The 22,635-nt window shown below is 45.6% G+C and overlaps 1 protein-coding gene across 5 annotated transcripts in view; it reads left to right on the top strand.

The window, feature by feature from the left end:
- The window catches only part of RUBCNL (rubicon like autophagy enhancer), a 40,589-nt gene extending 23,032 nt beyond the window's left edge, over positions 1-17,557 (top strand). For 4 of the 5 annotated variants that reach the window (XM_061434575.1, XM_061434576.1, XM_061434574.1 and 1 more), the window contains 9 exons: positions 316-376; positions 1,148-1,280; positions 2,891-3,036; positions 4,760-4,824; positions 8,560-8,798; positions 10,092-10,153; positions 12,829-12,982; positions 14,178-14,268; positions 15,679-17,557. In XM_061434575.1, the coding sequence (XP_061290559.1) occupies positions 316-376; positions 1,148-1,280; positions 2,891-3,036; positions 4,760-4,824; positions 8,560-8,798; positions 10,092-10,153; positions 12,829-12,982; positions 14,178-14,268; positions 15,679-15,791 (1,064 nt within the window). In that variant the 3' untranslated portion in view covers positions 15,792-17,557. The remainder of the gene's footprint in view (positions 1-315; positions 377-1,147; positions 1,281-2,890; positions 3,037-4,759; positions 4,825-8,559; positions 8,799-10,091; positions 10,154-12,828; positions 12,983-14,177; positions 14,269-15,678) is intronic. The other variant, XM_061434578.1, reaches the window with a different exon arrangement.
- The last annotated feature ends 5,078 nt before the right edge of the window (positions 17,558-22,635 follow it).

Genomic DNA, 22,635 nt, shown 5'->3' with positions numbered 1-22,635 from the left:
CCATGGATGGAGGAGCCTGGTAGGCTGCAGTCCATGGGGTCGCTGGGAGTCGGACAGGACTGAGCGATTTCACTTTTGCTTTTCACTTTCATGCATTGGAGAAGGAAATGGCAACCTGCTTCAGTGTTCTTGCCTGGAGAATCCCAGGGACCCAGGGACGGGGGAGCCTGGTGGGCTGCCGTCTACAGGGTCACACAGAGTCGGACACGACTGAAGCGACTTAGCAGCAGCAGTTTTGTGTTCGTATCAAATTGACTGTGGTTAAGAGAAACAGACTAAAAGCCCTCCATTACCTTTTCTTCGATTTTCCCACAGAACTTGGAGATTTCAGCAATACCACAGAGCCCTGTGGATGTTCCTCCGACACCTCTAAGAGGTATCTCTCCCTCCCACTTTCATTAGCACACAGACCCCTGGGCCATCACACCAGGCCTCTGACATCTTGGGCCAAATTCAGTCAGTTCCAATGACAGGGATCACTGTTTAGAAATGAAACAATCACCACGAAAGTTCCTACAGTGTTTTTAGAGTGTTTGAAAGACTTTTGTACACATTCTCATTTAATCCTCATGGGTGGGATGGGCAGGGGTTTTTAAACCCAATTTTATGGGTGTAGAAACTGAGGTTCAGATGAGATGTACATCCAGACACCATGCTGTTAAATAGCAGCGGGGGAACTTGAACTTGCTTCCCAGTTCGTTCAGTGGAGAAGAATCCACTTGCCAACGCAGGAGACATGGGTTCGATCCCTGGGTGGGGAAGATCCCCTGGAGAAGGAATGACAACCCACTCCAGTATTCTTGCCTAGGAAATCCCATGGACTGAGGAGCCTGCTGGGCTGCAGTCCATGGGGGCACAAAAGAGAGGGCTTGAACCCAGGTCTTCTGACTTTAAACCTGGTCCTCTTCTCACCACCCCTCCCCACCTTGGTACCCTCAATAAACACAAGCTGCTCTGTGGAACGTGGAAGGATTGAGTTAAGTAAGATAACCACTGGGGTGTGGTTGACACACACATGGTCTGCTCTGTGTCATCTCCTCTGCTTTTTTCAAGGGGGGAGGGGAAATAGTTAAAAACCCGCAGCAAAAGACCCTTAACACACTTCTTATGAAAATAATTTTCCATGTTTGCATCTCTTACATTGCAGTGTCATTCATGAGCCAAACTTCAATTCTGCTGAGCTAATAGCCAAAGAGTTATACCGCGTATTCAGGAAATGCTGGATGCTGGCAGAAGTTCATTATCAGCTGACAGGCTCTCTCGATGCAGCTGGCTCCATAGTAAGTCTCAACAGAATTTGATCTTCAGTTCTTAAATTCTCATTTTGCCTGCTCTCCACATCAGAGGTTTCTGTGTTTCCTTGTATGGCTGCTGGGCGTTAGGGGAGACTCGAAAGGAAGGACGAATCTGATGTTTATTGGGCATTTGTAATGCACCAGGGCCTGTGCTCAGCAATTCATGTCTTAATCCTCACATATCTCCTGTGAGGTAGATGCTATTCTTAATTTAATTTAATTTATTTACTCATTCATTTATGGCTGTGCTGGGTCTTCGTTGCTAGGCACAGGTTTTTCTCTAGTTGTGGTGAGCCGGGGCTAGTGCAAGGGCCTCTCATTGCAGTGGCTTCCCTTGTTGCAGCGCATGGGCTCAGTAGTTACAGCTCACAGGCTTAGTTGCCCTGCGGCATGTGGAATCTTCCCGGACCAGGGATCAAACGCATGTGCCATGCATTGCCAGGTGGATTCTTAACCACTAGACCACCATGGAAGCCCGTTATTTTAAGTTTAAGGTGTTAGTTGCAGACCCTCAGCGGGGCTGGTCAGTGGTAAAGCAGGAGTTGAGCTCCCAGGCTGCCTCATTTGAAAGTCCAGGCTGGTCCCCTTGTGGAGTGCTCTGCCCTCCAAACAGGCAGCTCAGTGCGGGCAGAGGATGGGGTGGCAGAGGCTGTCTTCGGGTAGGAGAGAAAGCACACTGGAAGTGCAAGGGAGGCGGTATTCCACGTCATCAGGGGAACCTGGAAAGGCTGAATGGAGATCTCAGGACTTGAGCCAGGTATTAGGCCAGGCAGAACTGTAGCAGGTCAGGTAGGGGTGTATGAAGGGCACTCTTGGCAAAGGAGCAGCTGGAGTAGAAGTGACTAGGAGGTGCCCGGTGCTTCTGGGTTTTGGTTCTTTTGGCTGCGTCATCTTAGTTCCCTGACCAGGGATCGAACCCGCGCCCCCTGCGGTAGAAGCACAGAGTCTTCACCACTGGACCACCGGGGAAGTCCCCGTGGTGTTTGTTGAGCAGAGTCATTTAATGTAGTTGGAGAACATGTTTGTGGGTAGTGGGGTATGTTTGGGGGATCGTTCATCTTAATCTTCCTGGGAAATAAGGCTCAAAAGCGGCCAAACTGTGGAGGATGTGGATGGTAATCAGAGAAGTCTTGATTTTAGATGCTAAGAGATAAGTTTCATGGTCAGAGGTGGGGTCTGCACGTGTACAAGCTGGGCAGTGTCTGCAGAGAACAATTCCTGGAGAAGGAGATTCAGATCCACAGTGTCTGTCAGCTCTTGACTAGGCAGGGTGAGGCTTCGGCTTCTGCAAGGCAGGAAGGCATTCCAGTTCACACTGACCTACTTACAGTAATTCACAGTCTGGAAACAAAAGAACTAACTAAAAATACCGAGCAGAGTGATCTCAGCTGGGTGGCGTCTGAAGCAGTTCTCCTGCAGAGGGTTTTAGACACAGAGACGGCTCTGGCCAGGTTCTGTTATTCACTTAAAGGCAGTTTTTATTTTTCAAGGTAAAGGTTAATGTTGGGAATACATCTGAACATTCTTTTTATTTCAGTTCCTGAAATGTGCTTGTTTAAGTTGCTCCTGAATCCTTTTCTGGGTTATTTATGCAGGTTATAAATGAAGAGCGGGTTCAGAAAGACTTTGAATCCAGCACAGATGTTGTCCAGGAAATTAAACTGAAGTCGAGGATCAGAGGGACTGGAGACTGGGCGCCCCCTAGGTTTCAAATCATATTTGATATTCATCCACCACTCAAGTAAGTCTAGGTTGCTGCTTGGACCACCAGTCCAGTTAAAACAAAAGCTGTGATGGGTTCCTTCTGTCTCTTCATAGAGATGGGTGAAGGCAAAAAATAAAACACCAAGGGACAAAGGAAAATTTGTTTTAGGAAAAAGAAACTTGGGCACATTTTTCTGAGTTAGCTTTCTTGGCACCCCATATATAGTGGGCTTTTGGTCTCTGTAAGTTTTGACACGTTGAGAACTTAACTATGTTTCCTTAACTATGAACATTACATAACAATTGAAAAGTAAACAGGCTCATATTAAGTGGCTAATGGTGAACCTTAAAAATATCATACAGTAATTTTAAGACTAGACCACTCTATTTTCCAGGGCAATGTGAAATAAAGTCAGTGAATTCATTTTTTTAAAGGAAAATTTCATCTTGAGGAGAGCTCTTACAGTTAAAAAACGTGACAGAATGCAAATGAAAACATCTCTGTTCTCTAAGAAGTAACAAAATTCTAAAAGACAAAGAAATAAGATGGTGCAAAAAGGATATAGATATAGATATATATATAAATATATACAATAATTTAAAGTAGTGCTGTGCTGAGTTGCTCAGTCATGTCTGACTCTTTGTGACCCCATGGACTGTAGCCTGCCAGGCTCCTCTGTCCATGGAATTTTCCAGGCAAGAATACTGGAGTGGGTTGCCATTTCCTCCTCCAGGGGATCTTCCTGACCCAGGGATGGAACCTGCATCTCCTGCATTGGCAGGTGGGTTCTTTACCACTGAGTCACCTGGGAATCCCATAATTTAAAGTAGTAGTTTAATTTGTTTATTCTGAGAGTATATGACATTGTAGACAAAAGGATATTTTAACCAAATGCATTCTTTTTCATTCCTCTTGGTTGGTATTTAATACAGTGTACAAACTGCAGAGTTATGAAGGGGCTGGCAGTGGTCATTGCCTGTGCCCCACAGAGGTGCCTTATATCCTTTTTTCCTCTTGGGAGAGTATGAGGAAGTTCTCTGGGGCTGCTTAGGGAGAAGAGTTCCCTCTCCAAGCCTTGGGCGGGGTCACTTCCCTTGACGTGGATTGTCTTTCCTCTGGGATTTTTCTGGGTTCTCTCTAAAGCACACATTTTTTACCACGCACACATATTTTTACCATGCATTTTTACCTTGGCCATTTTTCCTGACCTTAAACTGTATTAAAGTGTTACAACTTTCTCCATATTGCCAAATTCCATATGGAATTGCAACACTAACAGTTGAATAGCAAACACTTCAATATTCTACCTTTCACCAAAAATCTTTGACAGCATTGTCTTACAATACCTCATATTCATCTAAATGTCCCTGGATCCATTTGTAAACTTCCCAAGTAAGTTTGGGGATGGTGTCTTATCCCCCTGAACCTCCTCCCATGTATTATATGCTTCTAGTTCTCTCAGGAGAGAGAACTCTGTGATGCCCCATGAGAAGTCTCTAAAGACTCTTTGGTGGAATGGTTATTTGTGATACTGACGTCTGCTTTGGTGGTAGCAAGAGCTTTTAAAAGACCCAGAGATTTCAACTGGAAAGCTCTGTTCTTGGGAAAGAAAAATTTTATTTCTTTCCCAAATGAAAAAATGATAAAATTAAGCCCTGAAGCTAAGAAGAACATCCTCATGTCAATTTCTTTTCCAATCAGTGAAAAATGCTCTGTTGGCCTTTTCTGAAATATAACTGTTATCATTTTCTGTCCTCAGGAGGGATCTCGTGGTAATAGCCCAAAATTTTTTCTGTGCTGGCTGTGGAACTCCAATAGAACCTAGTAAGTATGGATATTGGGTTGCTTACTTATTAGGCAATGATATTTTTACCTTAAAGCATAAATATTGGTATATTCATTTCTCTCAAGTGCATGCAAGACAATATATAGCAACAAATCTTTTGTTCAACAGTGATTTGATTAATAAGCATATGAATGAAATTTACAAAATTTCATACCCATACTCTTACATTTTTAAGTATCATAAGTAAAAAAGCCCCCCAAATAACCAATTTTAGATTTCCTATTTATCTCTCTATACATCCAAAGAAAGTTGAGCAGTTTGCATCATTATTTTTTTAATGTTTTTTAATTGTCTTGAAAGTCACATAATATAAAACATACTCTTGTTGTTGTTCAGTCACTAAGTCCTGTCCAGCTCTTAGCGACTCCATGGACTGCATTAATGCAATCTTCCCTGTCCTTCACTATCATCCTGAGTTTGCTCAGATTCATGTCCATTGAGTCAGTGATGCTTTCTAACCATCTCATCTGCCACCCTTTTCTCCTTTTACCTTCAATGTTTCCCAGCATCAGGGTCTTTTCCAATGAGTCAGCTCTTCACATCAGGTAGCCAAAGTATTGGAGCTTCAGCATCAGTCCTTCCAGTGAATAGTCAGGGTTGATCTCCTTGCTGTCCAAGGGACTCTCAAGAGTCTTCTACAACACCACAATTCGAAGGCATCAATTCTTCAGCTCTCAGCCTTCTTTATGGTCCAACTCTCACATCCATACATCACTAGTCCATCCACATTAGTCATGTATGGATAAAACATACTATTTTAACCATATTCAACTGTATAGTTCAGTGGCACTAAGTATATTCACACTGTTGTGCAACTCTCACCATCATTCATCTCTCAAACTTTTTACCTTCCTAAACTGAAACTCTGTCCCCATTACACACTGTCCCCATTCCCTCTGCCCACCTCCTATCCCCCAGCCCCTGGCATCTACCAATGTACTTTCTGACTCTATGAATTTGACTTTTCTTGGTACCTCACGTAAGTGCAATCAAATAGTATTTGTCTGCACCTAATGTATATTGTAAGCTGAAGCTGAAACTCCAATACTTTGGCCATCTGATGCAAAGAACTGACTCATTGGAAAAGACCCTGATGCTGGGAAAGATTGAAGGCAGGAGGAGAAAGGGACAACAGAGGATGAGATGGTTGGATGGCATCACCAACTCAATGGACATGAGTTTGAGCCAGCTCTAGGAGTTGGGAGTTGGTGAAGCACAGGGAAGCCTGGCATGCTGCAGTCCATGGGGTCACAAAGAGTTGGACACGACTGAACTGAACTGAATGTATACTGGAATATGTATTTAAGGTTCACTTAATGTATGTCCTACAAATAGACTGTACCTTCTTTTTTGGGGGTTGGAGATTGGGATTGATGTATGTATACAACTATGAATGAAGTACATGACTAGTGAGAACCTAGTGTATAGCACAGAAAGGGGGGACATGCGTTGTTTTTATGAGAGGTGCCCACGATGAGAAGTTGTTATAGTCATTTCATAACACTGCCCTCTCTTTGCTGAAGAGGCCACTGTGACCTTCACTGTGACTGCCCATTACTTTCCGACTCTCATCTCCCAGCTCTTGCCCCATCGGGCGTTGAGCTCAAGCCACATGGCCTCCCTGCTGGTTCTTGAAGGTGACAGGCTCACTCCTGTGAGCATCTGTGCTTTTCTCTCCCTGGAATGCCCTCCCCTGGTCACGCACCACCCCCCCCCCCACCTCCCCCAACCAGGCCCAGTTCCCTTCCTTCCTTCCCATCTGCACTCTCAGGTCTTCCTTGGCTGCCCTATTGAAACTCCACCTCATCACCCTCTTGGCCACAAACACACACATACACTTGATATTCGCCTTCCTTTTTGTTTTTATTCAAGTCCTTATCTCCCTAAAATACTCTTATTGATTTTTCTTACTATTATCTGTCTCTCACTAGATTCTAAGTTCCATGAGGACAGATACATGGTTTGTTTTATTTTAATTGACTGTTATTAAAGTATACTTGCTTTACAATCTTGTGTTACTTTCTGCTGTACAGCACAGTGAATCCGTTATATGTTTACATATATCCCCTCTTTTTGAATTTCCTTCCCATTTAGGTCACCACAGAGCACTGGATAGAGTTCTCTGGGCTATACAATAGGTTCTCATTAGTTACCTATTATATACATATTATCAATATGTGGTCTGTGTTATCCATTGCTTTATCTCCTGCTCCTACAAGTATGCCTGGCACACAGTTGGGACTTGAAAGATATTTGTTAAATGATTGGATGGCTTACCTAGGACCTAACCAGACTCCTCTGAGAAAGTTTGAGGGAGTGGCCTGAGGGCCTAGAAAATCAGGTTTCACCCAGTCAGAAAGGCGAGTTGCCCACTTGAGAGTGGGAATCACTTATTTTGCTGTGAGAGCATCCATAGGTCTGACCTGTGAAAGCCTAGGAAGAGAAGATTTGCTGGAAACGGTTCCCTTGGCCTTTGATAGGCGTTCTGGGATGGAGTAAGACTTTGAGCATCTCCACCTCAAGAAATAAAAACAAGAAGCATAAGTCCATCTGAACTTCCTTCTACCATGCCAGCCATGGTAGAATGATAGTGCCTACCATGCATCACAGTTGGAAGTGATTTTCTTTCAATGACTCATCTTCCCAGCTGAAGTCTAATGGGGACCATATCTCTCTGGTTAACCACTGTATCCTGGTGCCTCAGTAAATACTGAATGTATGAGTTTGAAACTGTGAAGATGTGTGACTATGATTCCACCAACTTTTAAAGTACCTCCCAGAGTTTGTTCAGATGTGAAGATGTAGGTGTGCAATGTTGATTGGAATGTGGTCCTTCCCTCTTGGAGCTTGCTGACAGGATGTCATCAGCCAAGTAAACAACTGGGTGATACTTTCAATGAAAGAGAAAGTCAAGAATGCTATGGTTTTTATAGCCAGGGAACTTAATCCAGGCTTATTGGCTTGGGAGTGAAAAGTTGCCTAAGGAAGTGATTGTCCCCAAAGGAGTGTGTGTGTGTGTGTGTGTGTGTGTGTGTGTGTGTGTGTGTGTGTGTAAGTGATTGTCCCCAAAGGAGTGTGTGTGTGTGTGTGTGTAGGGGATGGGGGTCACCATATATGTTTTTCAGATCTTTACTGGTTATGTTTTCTCTTCCCATGTATTTCCATCCTTTGTGCATTTTTCTGTTTTTTTTTTTTTTTTCCTCATGGATTTATCCAGGAACTCTTTTAGGGTACTACTTTCCAATAGCATACATAGAGTGCGTTATCATTTACAAAGCATTTTTCATACCTGTGGTATCACAGAATCCAATTCTGGGCTGTTTTGGTGGCTTCAGGACAATTAGCCTGAAGAGATGCGGGCTTGTCAGAGTCTTCCTGCCAAGTAGGAGGTTGGGTCTGCACGCCCACCAAATCCCCAGACCTTGAATCTCATGTTCTGTTGGCCCCGTGTCAGTTTAAAGGCCCATATTCCAAATCCAGGAGTGCTGGGGGGAGGGTTCTGTTTTCCAACACCCATTCCACAAAAGTGAAGCTCATGACCCTCCGTGACTCAGGGCCTCCAGTGTCTGCTGTTCTCCCCAGCATGGCTTCAGCAGCATGAGGACAGCCATCTTGAGTCTTGACCTTGCGCCGGCGTTGGAGGCGAGGGCGGGGCGCGGGTGGGTTTCCGGCCTCAGGTGACCTGGTGCTCATCGTCCTTTGCACCCCGGCAGAGTTCGTGAAGCGGCTCCGGTACTGCGAATACCTGGGGAAGTACTTCTGCGACTGCTGCCACTCCTACTCGGAGTCCTGCATTCCCGCCCGGATCCTCAGGATGTGGGACTTCCGGAAGTACTACGTCAGCAACTTCTCCAAACGCCTGCTGGACCACATATGGCACGAGCCCATCTTCAACCTGCTGCACGTCAGCCACGGCCTGTACACCAAGGCCAAGGAACTGGACAGAGTGAGGGTGAGCAGCCACCTTTCCTGGGGGAGGGAGTCCAGCGGCCGAAAGGGCCCTGCGGCAGTAAGTGGATGTCTCCCCCAGCTCCGGCGATCCAGACAGACCCTTGAAGGGGTGGACTTACCATACAGCAGCTGGAGCTTATGCTTCAGAGACCTTCTCCTGCTTTGGCTCTTTTCAAAGCCCCTACCCAAATCTTACCTTTATGCCTAGTTTTGTTTGTACCTAGCTTTTGAATTTTATTATCTTTTAAATGGGGCTTCCCTGCTAGCTCAGTCAGTAATGAATCTGCCTGCATTCCTGGAGACCAGGTTAGATCCCTGGGTCGAGAAGATCCCTTGGAGAAGGAAATGTCAACCTCACTCCAGGATTCTTTCCTGGAAAATCCCAGGGACAGAGGAGCCTAGTGGGCTACAGTCCATGGGGATGCAAGAATCGAACACAACTTAGCGACTCAACCACCACCATCTTTTAAAGAAAAATTGTATGTGTTTAAGGGGTACTACCTGATGACTTGATGTATATATATACACAGTGAAATGATTGATAGTCAAGCTAATTAAGACATCCATCCCCTCACAGGGTTACCTGTGTATGTGATGAGAACACCTGAAACTGACTCTCCTAACAAATTTCCAGTTTTTAATACAGTCTCGTGAATTATAGTCATCATGCTGTACATGAGATCTCTAGACTTATCCTTGTTGTTTAGTTGCTAAGTCATGTCCAACTCCTTCGCGACCCCATGGTCTTATCCTAGGTAACTGTAACTCTGTGTCCTGGACCAATTATCTCCCCATTTCCCCACCTTCTCAGTCCAGGATCCACCCTTATAGTCTGTGCTTTTATGTACTTGACTTTTTTAGATTCCCTGTATAAATGAGATCAGGCAGTTTTTGTCTTTTTGTGTCTGACTTCACTCACTTGGCATTATGTCCTCCAGGTACATCCATGGTGTCTCCAATCACAGAATCTCCTTCTTTTGTACATAGTTTGGTGTTTTTTAAAAAGAAGGCCCCCAACATTGTGTAAGCTTTAGAGTCCCCAAGACCTGGGTCCTTCTTGGACCCTCTGTAGATCTCTGGACTCAGTCATGGGCCCCTTTATAGACTGTGCATTATATGCTTTATATATATGCACAGTCAATATGCTTTATAGACTGTGCATTTCAAAGGCTTATTGTCTAGAGTTGTAGCATTTCAAGGTTAGAACTAACATTTAATTTTGACTTATGCATGTCCAGTGTTACTAATCATATTACACTTCCCCCCCCTCCCCCCGTTTGGTTTCTCACATTAGGAAATCCAGGAGCAGCTGTTTCATATCAAGAAGCTGTTGAAGACCTGCAGGTTTGCTGAAAGGTACTGCTGCGGGCTGGGCTGGGCTGGGCTATGAATGGGAGGTCTGATAACCTCCACACTCTGTGGTCCGTCTCCACCAGTGCAGAGTGACCGTCTCATGCCTCTCCTTGGCGATGTAGACACTCTTGAACGTTGCTAAACGTTCTTACTCACTACCAGGGAATTTAACACATTAAGAAGAATGGACCAGTATAAGCATAAAACAACCCTAGCCAGTGGACTTTTATTATTATTTTGGGAAAAAAGAAATGAAAGTGAAAGTCGTTCAGTTGTATCCAACTCTCGTGACCCCATGGACTGTAGCCCACTGGGCTCCTTTGTCCATGGAATTCTCCAGGCCAGCATACTGGAGTGGTAGCCTTTCCCTTCTGCAGGGGATTTAAGTTGTGATAAAATACACATAACATAAATTTTTAAGTGTACAGTTAAGCGGTTAGGTACATTCATGTTGGCGGGCAACCACCATCACCATCCATCCACAGAGCTCTTTTCATTTTGTAAAACTGAAACTCTTTACCCACAGTAGTTCTACACCCTCTGTTCCAGCCTGTGGGAACCACCATTCTCTGTTCTGTCTCTATGATTTTGACTATTCTAAGTACCTCATATGAGTGGAATCACAGTGTTTATTGTTTTGTGCCTGGGGTTTCATGTAGCATCATGTCTTCAAGCTTCACTCACACTGTGGCCCATGTCAGGATTTCCTTTGAAAGGCGGAGTGATGTTGAGTATTCATACATTGTCTATATAGTCCATCTTTTGTTGATTGATCCATCTATCTTGGGTTGCTTTCTTTTGGTTTTTGTGACCAGTGCTGCTGTGTTCATGGGTGTACCACTGCCTTTTAAAACAGTGATAAAGAGGCCTGTCAACTTTTATTGGCTGTATAACATTTTTCTGTACTGTGATGTGGTATTCATTTAAGTATTGTCCTGTTACTGAACACCTAATACGTTTTAAATATCTTTTGTTATCCAAAAAAAAAAAAAAAATCACACCCAAACACTAAGTTTCAGCTGAATCTCTGACCACGTCCATAGGTATGTCCATAGGAGGCCATGGCCATAAAGGCACAGGCATGAATTCATTCAGCAGAGATACTGTTAAGAGGAGGGAAAGTAGCTTACTCAAGGAGTTAGGATTATTTGTTTTAATAGCTGAGATCATAGTGTTAGTCTCTCAGTTGTGTCCAACTCTTTGTGTCCCCATGGTGCGTCCATGGGAGTCTCCAGGCAAGAATACTGGAATGGTTGCCATTCCCTTCTCCAGGGGATCTTTCTAACTCTGAGATTGAATCAGGGTCTCCTGCATTGCAGGTAGATTCTTTAGCATCTGAGCTACCAGTTGGGATTACAGGTTTTCAAAAAAATTTTGTTCTCTTTTAAAGCTGCTTTCTGTTTCTGATCTTTATTTAATGATGCACTACTTCTGAATTACATTTCTTGGGGAGGAGCTTGTCCTTTATAATCATATGGCCTTGAGCTCTACCACCTGGCTTTGGGGTGAAAAATTAGTTTCTTCTCAGGGCCTCAGTTTTCTCTGTAACATGTAACAACATCCACAGTTCTTACCATCTGCAAAAATGTCTTGAATATCCACTCTGTGCTTCAGATGAAAAAGCCACAGGACACGTGTTCAGAGGAAGTCTGGAGAGGAAGTCAGCACAGAGAGATCTTTGCCAAAGATTTGCCTGTCACTGGTGCACGTGCTCCTGAGGGCATGGGGGAGGGGCAGCACATATTTTTTAAGGGACAAGGTGGGGAGGCAGGCACACAAGGCTTCCTAGGGACAAAGCCAGAGCTTGAAGAGCAAGTCAGAGGAAAAATGAGGGTTCAGGGGCCCTCCGGCCGAGGAAATAGTGTGAGCCAGGACCACCCGTAGCTGGGCAGAGAATTAAACTGGGTTCAGCAGCAGTATCCCTAGAGCATCAAGTTCAGTGTAGGCTTGGGAATGCAGTGCATGGTGATGCTGCTAACTGACATAGGGGGTTCAGAAAGAGACCGGAGGGCTCGGAGGAGATTACAAACAGTTCTGAATGCCCTCGGGGCATCCAAGTGCCTTTAAGCAGCCCGCCCTTGTGGTTGTTGCTTAGTTGTGTCCGATTCCTTGTGGGACTGCAGCCCACCAGGCTCCTCTGTCCATGAGATTTCCCAGGCAGGAATACTCGAGTGGGTTGCCATTTCCTTCTCCAGGGGATCTTCCCAACTCAGTTGGATGCTTGTGTCTTAATATCAGTGCTGGACCTGAGGTTTGGGAGTCATAGCATCAATAACTCTTCCTGAGATATCCATCAGTCACACTGATGGACTTGAAACTGAGCTGGAGTTGAAGAAAGTGGTCATTATTATCTCAGTACGTGTTGTCAAGACTCAAAAACCAAATTTTAAGTTTTCTTTCACTCAGAGTGTACATGGGCAGCTGTCAGGGACACTTTTCTCATTCAGCTTTTTGAAATCATTATTTACGGAATTTTAACTTTCTGGCTTCCAAGCAAAACTTGCAAAATGTAAAGTAGGGAGTTAACTTGTTCCTACGGCTATTTTTTTTTTTTAAGTTGAGTTGAAAAATTTCAGTTTTGAGAGCCAGGAAAAAACAAACCCTTCTCCCCAGTCCCTGGTTCCTGCCCCGACCTGTGTGGGTGGGTTTCTGATTTCCTCTGGTTTTCTCTCCGGAAGCACATTAAAGGAGTTTGAGCAGCTGCCGGGACACTTGACGGAGGCGCTCCACTTGTTCTCCCTGGAGGACATGGTCAAGGTCAAGAAAGGGCTGCTGGCGCCCTTGCTCAAGGACATTCTGAAAGCTTCCCTCGAGCACGTGGCCAGCTGTGAGGTGAGATCTGCTTGCCCCAGCGGGTGTGTCCCTGAGCTGTCCTTTCTGCGGCTGATCCTGGGTGGGCTGTTTTGCACTTAGCTGCTTTACCCTCACAAACTGAGGAAAGTGCCAGCAACACTTTTCATTGCCGTAGTTTAGTCACTAAGTCGTATCCGACTCTTTGCGACCTCATGGACTGTAGCCCACCAGGCTCCTCTGTCCATGTAATTTTCCAGGCAAAAATACTAGAATGGGTTGCCATTTCCTTCTCCAGGGGATCTTCCTAGTCCATGGATTGAACCCACGTCTCCTGCATTAGCAGGTGGGTTCTTTACCACTGAGCCCCCAGGGAAGCCCCTGCACTACTTACAGATGAGTGAAATGAGGTTCAGAGCTGTTCAGTACCAGACCAAGAGTGTCCTGCTGGTATGCAAGCCTGGGCCAAGCGACTGGTTGTCTGAGCACCCAGCCCGGTGCGTGGCCTCCCTCCATTCTCGTCTGCTCTGGTGTGCCAAGTGCAGCCGCATAGACTCAGGATCCAGTGGGACAGGAGCTCTGTGTCTTCACGGACTGATGAATTGCAGGGGAGCTCCCAGAAATAAAATGAAATCATTTAAGAACACATGTTTAAAATCATGATCTTTCTCTGGTGCCTCAAACTACCCTGATGCAGTTGTCCAGACAAAACGGACGCACATTTATTGCTCTGACCCATCCACTGTGGCAGGAGATAGTATTCTGTTCCTTCTAGAGGCTGGAGTCACAGACACTTAAAAAATGATGTTTTTGAAACTGTATCATTAGAACTCTTGCATAGTGAGAGGAGTTTACCATCTTGGCTTATAGAATACCAAACTGAAATTTTTCTTTCATTTGACATAGACAGGTTTTTTAATTGTTACTTGTATCCATGACATTCAGTGGCCTTCTGCAAATATGATCTGTTGCTTAGGCCTATCTTTTGTCCTGTGCAGAATGTTTCATTTTGACTTCTATGAAAATTGCAATTCACAGATTTATATAAACCTTTTAAATGCAGAAACGTGTTACTTCCACAACCAATTTAGGGGATTTTAGAATAAGAAATTTTAATACCTGGGGTGGAGGACTGTGGAAATCTGGTGTTTATAGAGTTCTGTGAAAGTGGAACTCAGTTTCTCCATTAGGAGAAATGTTAGCCATGAAGACTAACTTTTGACTCCTATTCTTACAGCTATGTCAAGGAAAGGGCTTCATTTGTGAATTTTGCCGGAGTACAGCTGTCATTTTTCCATTTCAGACTGCAACGTGTAGAAGATGTTCAGGTATCTTAATACTATAATACCGTACGCTTAATAGCAGTATAATAACATAAGCGCAAAGTTTGTTAACTTAAGCTTGAAACTGAAAGTCGCTCAGTCGTGTCCAACTCTTTGGGACCCCATCAAACTCAGGTCTCCTGCATTGCAGGCGGAGTCTTTACCAACTGAGCTATCAAGGTTAATAACAGCTTAATAACTAAAGCATAGTGTGATTTCCTTAAGGTATAATGATGCTAGTGTGTGCTTCTCTGTTGAATTGGAGCTGGTAAAGTTTTGGATGCACAGGGAGGAGGTGTGAGTGGGGCAGGGATAAAGGATGATGTCTCAGGGAACAGAGTTCAGAGGTAGGAGGTGGCCCTGCTTGACCTGTCCCCCACTTCTTCTACATCAGGGCAAGTTACAGCTGCACCTGTTTTGTAATTGAACAGTCAACCCCAAGTTCACTGCTGGGGTCCCCAACCTCTAGGATCTAATGCCTGATGATCTGAGGTGGAGCTGACCTAATAATAATAGAAATAAAATGCACAAAAAATGTAATGCACTTGAATCATCCCAAAACCATCCCCCACCCTGACCCATGGAAAAATTATCTTCCACAAAACTGGTCCCTGGTGCCAAAAGTTTGCAAACCGCTGCCCTGGGGTTTGTTCTCAGGCTCCACACCCACGAGGGTATGAAGGCAGCAGGACTGGGCTAAGGAAGAAGTTGAAAATGGTATGGTTGTCATGAAGGCTCAGTGCATCTCTCAGGGAACTCTAGAGCTGGGGTGGATTTTCACCATTTTCCCAAATTAAGGACAGAGAGCCAGCCAGGCCTTTAAACCTCATATTGACCAGTCACTGGATATGGTCTGGGACCAGCAAGGGGGCATAACCTTGATAGAGGCAGCTCTCTTTAGTTAGGGTCATTTCTAGAGAAGGGATGTCACCTCCTGAGCCATCAGCCACCAGCTCGCCCGGCACCCATGGTGGATGGTCTTTGAGCGGATCTGGGAGGCACTGCAGTCCACTACCCAGGCTCTTTGGGCCGGTTTCACTGGTCCTCATGGCCTTGTTGTTGTTTTTGTTTAGTTGCTAAGTTGTATCTGAGTCTTTGTGACGTCATGGACTGTAGCCTACCTCTGTCTATGGGATTCCCCAAGCAAGAATATAGAGCAGGTTGCCATTTCCTTCTTCAGGGTATCTTCCCGACCCAGGGATGGAACCCGTGTCTCTTGCAAGTGGATTGCAAGTGGATTCTTTACCACTGACCTACCAGGGAGGCCCATCCTCATGATCTACTGGAGACAAATCCTCTTGTCTTCAAGGGACCTCTTGGCTTTAGGTCCTCTTTCCCCAGGCTGGGGATGAGTGTCTGTTACATATTTGAGAAACCAGTTACCCATTTGCTGACGGCTCTCCTCCTTGCTTGCAGCGTGCAGAGCTTGCTTTCACAAGCAGTGCTTCCAGTCCTCCAAGTGCCCCCGGTGTGCGAGGATCACAGCGAGGAGAAGACTTCTGGAAAGTCTACCCTCTGCAGCAACATGATGTACTTGACTATATCGAGAAAGACCGTGCAACATGCCTTACGATCACATCGCTTGTGTCTCCTGTTGATAACATTGTTTGACTATTGTCTATTAAGAAAAAAGATGACCAATATTCTCTTTATTATATATATTTAATATTTTTGGAGACTTCGGATCTTTGTTATTAAGAGTAGAGTTGTTACTGGTGCCAAAGAATGCTCAAACTACCGCACAATTGCACTCATCTCACATGCTAGTGAAGTAATGCTCAGAATTCTCCAAGCCAGGCTTCAGCAATATGTAAACCATGGACCATGAATGTTTCAAGCATGGACCAGATGTTTAAGCTGGTTTTAGAAAAGGCAGAGGAACCAGAGATCAAATTGCCAACATCTGTTGGATTGTTGAAAAAGCAAGAGAGTTCCAGAAAAACATCTATTTCTGCTTTATTGACTATGCCAAAGCCTTGGACTGTGTGGATCACAATAAACTGTGGAAAATTCTGAAAGAGATGGGAATCCCAGACCTCCTGACCTGCCTCCTGAGAAATCTGTATGCAGGTCAGGAAGCAACAGTTAGAACTGGACATAGAACAACAGACTGGGTCCAAATAGAAAAAGGAGTAAGTACGTCAAGGCTGTATATTGTCACCCTGCTTATTTAACTTATATGCAGAGTACATCATGAGAAACGCTGGGCTGGATGAAGTGCAAGCTGGAATCAAGATTGCTGGGAGAAATATCATAACCTCAGATATGCAGATGACACCACCCTTATGGCAGAAAGTGAAGAACTAAAGAGCCTCTTGATGAAAGTGAAAGTGGAGAGTGAAAAAGTTGGCTTAAAGCTCAACATTCAGAAAACGAAGATCATGGCATCTGGTCCCATCACTTCATGGCAAATAGATGGGGAAACAGTGGCTGACTTTATTTTTCTGGGCTCCAAAATCACTGCAGATGGTGATTGCAGCCATGAAATTAAAAGATGCTTACTCCTTGGAAGGAAAGTTATGACCAACCTGGACAGCATATTGAAAAGCAGAGACGTTACTGTGTCAACAAAGGTCTGTCTAGTCAAGACAGACTATGCCAAAGCCAAAGCCAAAAAGACTATGGCTTTTCCAGTGGTCATGTATGGATGTGAGAGTTGGACTATAAAGAAAGCTGAGCGCTGAAGAATTGATGCTTTTGAACTGTGGTGTTGGAGAAGACTCTTGAGAGTCCCTTGGACTGCAAGGAGATCCAACCAGTCCATCCTAAAGGAAATCAGTCCTGAATATTCATTGGAAGGACTGATAATGAAGCTGAAACTCCAATACTTTGGCTGCCTGATGCGAAGAGCTGACTCATTTGAAAAGACCCTGATGCTGGGAAAGATTGAGGGCAGGAGAAGGGGACGACAGAGGATAAGATGGTTGGATGGCATCACCGACTCAATGGACATGGGTTTGGGTGGACTCCAGGAGTTGGTAATGGACAGGGAGGCCTGCTGTGCTGTGGTTCATGGGGTCGCAAAGAGTCGAACACAACTGAGCGACTGAACTGACCTGAACTGTTACTGGTGATTTTGTTTACAAATGTTCAATGTTTTTGCTGCTACTGGTGTTTTTTTTAAGGGTTTTTTGATACTTCTTAAATTGTATTTAAATGGTTGTATTTAGCTAATGGTGGAGCCTGTTTTTTATGAATTATAACTGACAAGGTGAATTACTCAGTTCCTATTCCTATAAAGCTTGTTTTGTGAAAGGAATTGTTACTTTCAATGAACAAAAACTGAAAACAAAAATCTGTATTCTCTGGCTTTGTTTCTGGCCTAAATTCAATTTTGTAACTGTATCATAGAGACTTTACTTCTTCCAGGGTTTGTGTCCGGGGTATGCTTTACTTTTGCAGTTACATGTATGTATGGATGAGTTTTGAGTTTCTTTAACAGAGCATGGAGGTGCTGTTTGAAGTACTTGCCTCTAGATGGCGCCCTTCAAAGGGCACAAATCAAACCTCTTGTCAACTCTATTCCACAAAGTCAGGGGATGTGTGGGTGACTAGAACTTTATCCCTGCCTTTCAGAACTTTGTCTTGCAGATATAAAATTGAACATAAAGTAGTTGAAAACGTAAATAAGCTATTTATGTCTTCAAATACAAGGGAAATGCTGTTAATGAACAATGTGATGCTAGTAATAACTACAATCACAGACATTCCATTAACAAGGTTCGGTGAATCACTGAACCTTTATGAATCCCTTTTTCCTATTATTTCTTTTTTTTTTAATTTTATTTTTAAACTTTACAATATTGTATTAGTTTTGCCAAATATCGAAATGAATCCGCCACAGGTATACCTGTGTTCCCCATCCTGAACCCTCCTCCCTCCTCCCTCCCCATACCCTCCCTCTGGGTCGTCCCAGTGCACCAGCCCCAAGCATCCAGTATCGTGCATCGAACCTGGACTGGCGACTCATTTCATACATGATATTACACATGTTTCTATGCCATTCTCCCAAATCTCCCACCCTCTCCCTCTCCCACAGAGTCCATAAGACTGATCTATACATCAATGTCTCTTTTGCTGTCTCGTACTCCTATTATTTCTTATGTTTGCATGCTTTCTTGAAACATGTGAGCTTGTTTTTTCTTCCACCTCCTATATACTTTATCCTGCTTGAGAAAGAGCCCTGGGGCTGGGTCCCTTCTCAGCACATCTTTAGTCTGGAATGTGGTGTCATATCCCCAGGATTCCCATGCCCTGAGGAAACCTGCTCGGAATGAGCCTGTCAAACATCATGGCCGGCAGTAAAGTGGGACAGGCGGTTCCCCCCCCCACCGCCCCCCCCGAGTCCTGTGTGTGTCTTTCATTCAGTGGGTTAATGTTGTTGTTTAGTCACTAAGTCATGTCTGACTCTTTGTGACCCCATGGACTGTAGCCCACCAGCCTCCGCTGTCCATGGGATTCTCCAGGCAAGAATACTGGCGTGGGTTGCCATTTCCTCCTCTAGAGGAGCTTCTTGACCCAGGGATGGAAGCCCCATCTCCTGCATTGGCAGGTAGATTCCTTACTGCAAAGCCACCGGGGTAGTCCTGGGGTGAAATTGAATCCATGCAAGAAATGAGTGTCTCCTGTGAAACGGGTATTCTCTCATTCTGTCCATGTTTTCTTGTCTCAGGTACCTCTGCCAAAACAGGGCCCCTTTTCATTATTTAAGCTGGGTCTTTTTTAAATAGAAATTTAGGCACATAGATGGACAGGGAAGCCTGACATGCTGCAGTCCATGGGGTTGCAGAGTCAGACATGACTGAGCAACTGAACTGAGGATAAGTGAGATGAGATTTAAGACAATGTTTTATTCCTTTAAAATATTTTATTTATTTATTTATTTGGCTGCGCTGGGTCTTAACTGCGGCGTGTGGGATCTAGTTCCCTGAGCAGGGATGGAACCCAGGCACCCTGCATTGGGAGCGAGGCGTCTTAGCCACTGGACCACCAGGCAAGTTCTGATAATCTTTTAGTCTTACCCAAGCTTACATTCCCTCTTAGGAACTCAGAGTCCGAGGGACATGTTGATATTCCCGAGAACAGCTCCACAAGGTTCCTGTCATTATCTCCTCTTTGCAGGTGAGCACACTGGGACTTAGAGAAGAGAAATAACTTCCCTAGGTTCCCACAGGTAGCGTATTCTGCCTGCCTCCAAAGACTGTGTCACAGCCTCCACTTCTTCCGTGGTCTCTTTTGGAAATGATAACAAAGACACCTTTAACTTGTAAGAGCTGGTCACCCCCAAGTTGGTGGCATCGTGCCGAGGGCATTCTCGCATCCTTCCCTTGTGTTTATTTGTGGGAGTTGCTGTGGCTCACGTGTTGCATGAAGGGCTCTGTGTTCAGGCTGCCATGTCTGTGAGGCACTGGTGAGTGTGTGGGTCTGTGTGAGTATGTATTCGTGCTTGCGCACGGGTGTGTGACACATCTTTTGTTGAGGAAGAGTGCACAGGAGCTACCCAGGAAGTGATACTTGTGAATTTTTGTTTTGAGGAAGAATGCAGCCATTGGAATAGCCAGTGTACACATCTGACTGGACTGTGGTTCCTCCCAGCCATGGTAATAGAGGCTCTGTCTCACTCAGGTGCCTGCTGGAACAGAGAAGCGGCCTGAGCTCACGTGCAGCATCTTGGGGGGAAGTAATCAGCTGTGACTTTTGTTGTTGTTTGGTTTGTAAGTTGTGTCTGTCTTTTGCAACCCCATGGACTGTAGCCCACCAGGCTCCTCTGTCCATGGGGTTTTCCAGGAAGAATACTGGAGCCGGTTGCCATTTCCTCTTCCAGGGGATCTTTCCAACCCAGGGATTGAACCTGAGTCTCTTGGGTCTCATGCATTGGCAGGCGGATTCTTTACCACTGAGCCACCTGAGAGGCCCTGTTGTCACATAGATTGCTCTTCAATAGGATTTACTCCTTGCCTGGTTTGCCCATGTGATTCTTCCTCGATTGCTGGAAGGAAGATGAAGACCTGGCATTTCTCATCAGACCATGGTCCACTGTGGGGCACCGAGATGCAGAACCCGGATCCCAGTGATTAACTTTGTGCCTTTGTATTCTTCACTTGGAAAATCCCAGTAACATATGCTTTACAGTCCGATGCTCTGCAGGTAGGGAGTTATACCAAGGCACATGGGGTGAGGAGGGCGAGCCATCCCAAAGATGTTCTGCTGTGTTGACTTGGGTGAGAATCATTGGCTGAAACTACGGACCAAATCCCACATCTGTGCTTCCTACCCAAGTGACTCTGACCACACTACATCCATGACCTGAGTTGTTTGGAAATAAGGGGATGGTAACAGTGTGTAGTTGATATGAGGATCTGACATGAAAACAAATCACCCAGCAGAGGGCTGACTGACCCCAGGCGGGAGCGTGGAGGCAGGAACCCAGCTGGATGAGGGTCGTGGTGGACCTGGGGCGCGAGGCCCCTGGAGGGCCTGGCAGAGGCCTAACATGATGCAGAGAAGAGCTCAGGACTGGCTTCAGCTCTGTGATTAATCTCTGGGATCCCTCTGCATTGGAGAACTGCCCCTTCGTGTGTGAGGAAGCGGGGAAGTGTGTTTCTCAGTTTAGGCTGAGGTTTTCCAGCTGTGTTTGCACTCTGCCTCCCACGGCACCACTCATGAATACACTGCTTGAGTTTCTGGTGAAGTGAAAAAGAGAACTCTGCTTCTCCTTCCCAAACCAGTTGGGGAATTATTTCAATAGAGAGGTCCTTAAATGTTTGTTTTGAGGAAACATCTCACAAGGATGTTGACAATGAGGCGTTGCAGTGCTCCCCCACATTCCGCTTTGGAGAAGACCTTGAGAAGTCTCGTGATGGAGGCTTCCTGATGTGGCATCTGGCTGGCCTGAAACCCACTGCACCATGGTGACTGGGACTGAAGTTCCCAACTCTCTCCTGACACGCTCACAATGTGCCCCTCGGTGAGAAGAGGAAGCCGGTTGCAAGGAGTCTGGGATGCGTGGAGTCACCAGCCCCGCCGTCTGGGGCCCTGGGCCTGTAAAGGCTTCCTGCCACACCCAGGCAGGGACAGAAAAGCTTCTAACTGCTCACTGGGAAGCGTCCCCTTCTCCACCTGCCTGAAGTGAAGTGAAGGGTCCAACTCTTTGTGACCCTATGGACTGTAGCCTGCCAGGCTCCTCTGTCCATGGGATTCTCCAGCAAGAATATTGGAGTGGTAACCATTCCCTCCCTCAGTGGATCTTCCCAACCCAGGGATCGAACCCAGGTCTCCCACATTGCAGGTGGATTCTTTACCAGCTGAGCCACCAGAGAAGCCCAAGAATACTGGAATGGCTGCCCTTCTCCAGGGGATCTTCCAGACCCAGGAATTGAACTGGGGTCTGCTGCATTGCAGGAGAAGTCTTTACCAGCTGAGCCACCTCCCTTCCCCCACTCTGTTGTTCTCGCCTGCAGTCTCATTCACTTAAATAAGTTTCGACATTAAAGGGAACTGCTGTATAGCACCGGGAGCTCAGTTCCATGCTCTGTGGTGACCTAGAGGAGTAGGGGCACATAGGAGGGAGGGGGTTCTCAGAGGGAGGGGATATGTGTATACATCCAGCTGATTCACTTCATTGTGCAACAGAAACTAACACCACATTGTAAAGTAACTATACCCCAATTTAAAAAAATGAAGCCATTCCATTGGCCACTTGTTGAGTGGGTGCTGTTGCCAGGCAGATAAAGGTGACTTTGGGAAAGGGCTGGACTCCAGACTCCAGTTACCCGGATCTGAACTCCTTCCCCTGAACTCCGTTCATTACGGGCCCAAGGAAGGATCAAACAAGAGTACCTTGTCTTCCCACTAAAAGGGGGAGACCCTGGGGATAGCTTTTCAATCAAAAGTCAACAGAAGATGGCTTATTAGTGGCTGGTGGACAATCTTCATTATATCAAGGGAATGGACAATGGCTCCCATTAACCATGGGCCTATAAAACACAAAAGGAGGGATGTGTTTACAGCTTGCAGCATGTCCACCAATATCTGCTCTTCTCCTAGGTACACCATCCTAGCCTCGTGCGTCTGGTTGAGCCAATGCAGCCAAAGAGGGACCAGTGAAGTTCAAGTAGAGGTAATGCCACTACTTCCGGTCTGGCCTTGAAACATCCTGCCTTTCCTTCCACTCCTCTGTGCCCTGAGACCCATCTCTGACATTTAGCCTGAGAGGAGAGGGCTAATCTGGATCTGGAGTGTTTGTTTTCATACATGTGGATTGGTGATAGCTGTGAGGGACCCAGGCCGTGGGCAACTGGATAAGGATGTAAGAGGAACAGGTCAGACTGTGGGGGAAGGGTGGCTGTGGCCCCAGCCTTCCCTGAGTTTAGT

The sequence above is a fragment of the Bos javanicus genome, chromosome 12 (genome assembly GCF_032452875.1).
Source record: "Bos javanicus breed banteng chromosome 12, ARS-OSU_banteng_1.0, whole genome shotgun sequence".
Lineage (NCBI taxonomy): Eukaryota > Metazoa > Chordata > Mammalia > Artiodactyla > Bovidae > Bos > Bos javanicus.
This window is presented reverse-complemented; position numbering and strand designations above follow the sequence as displayed.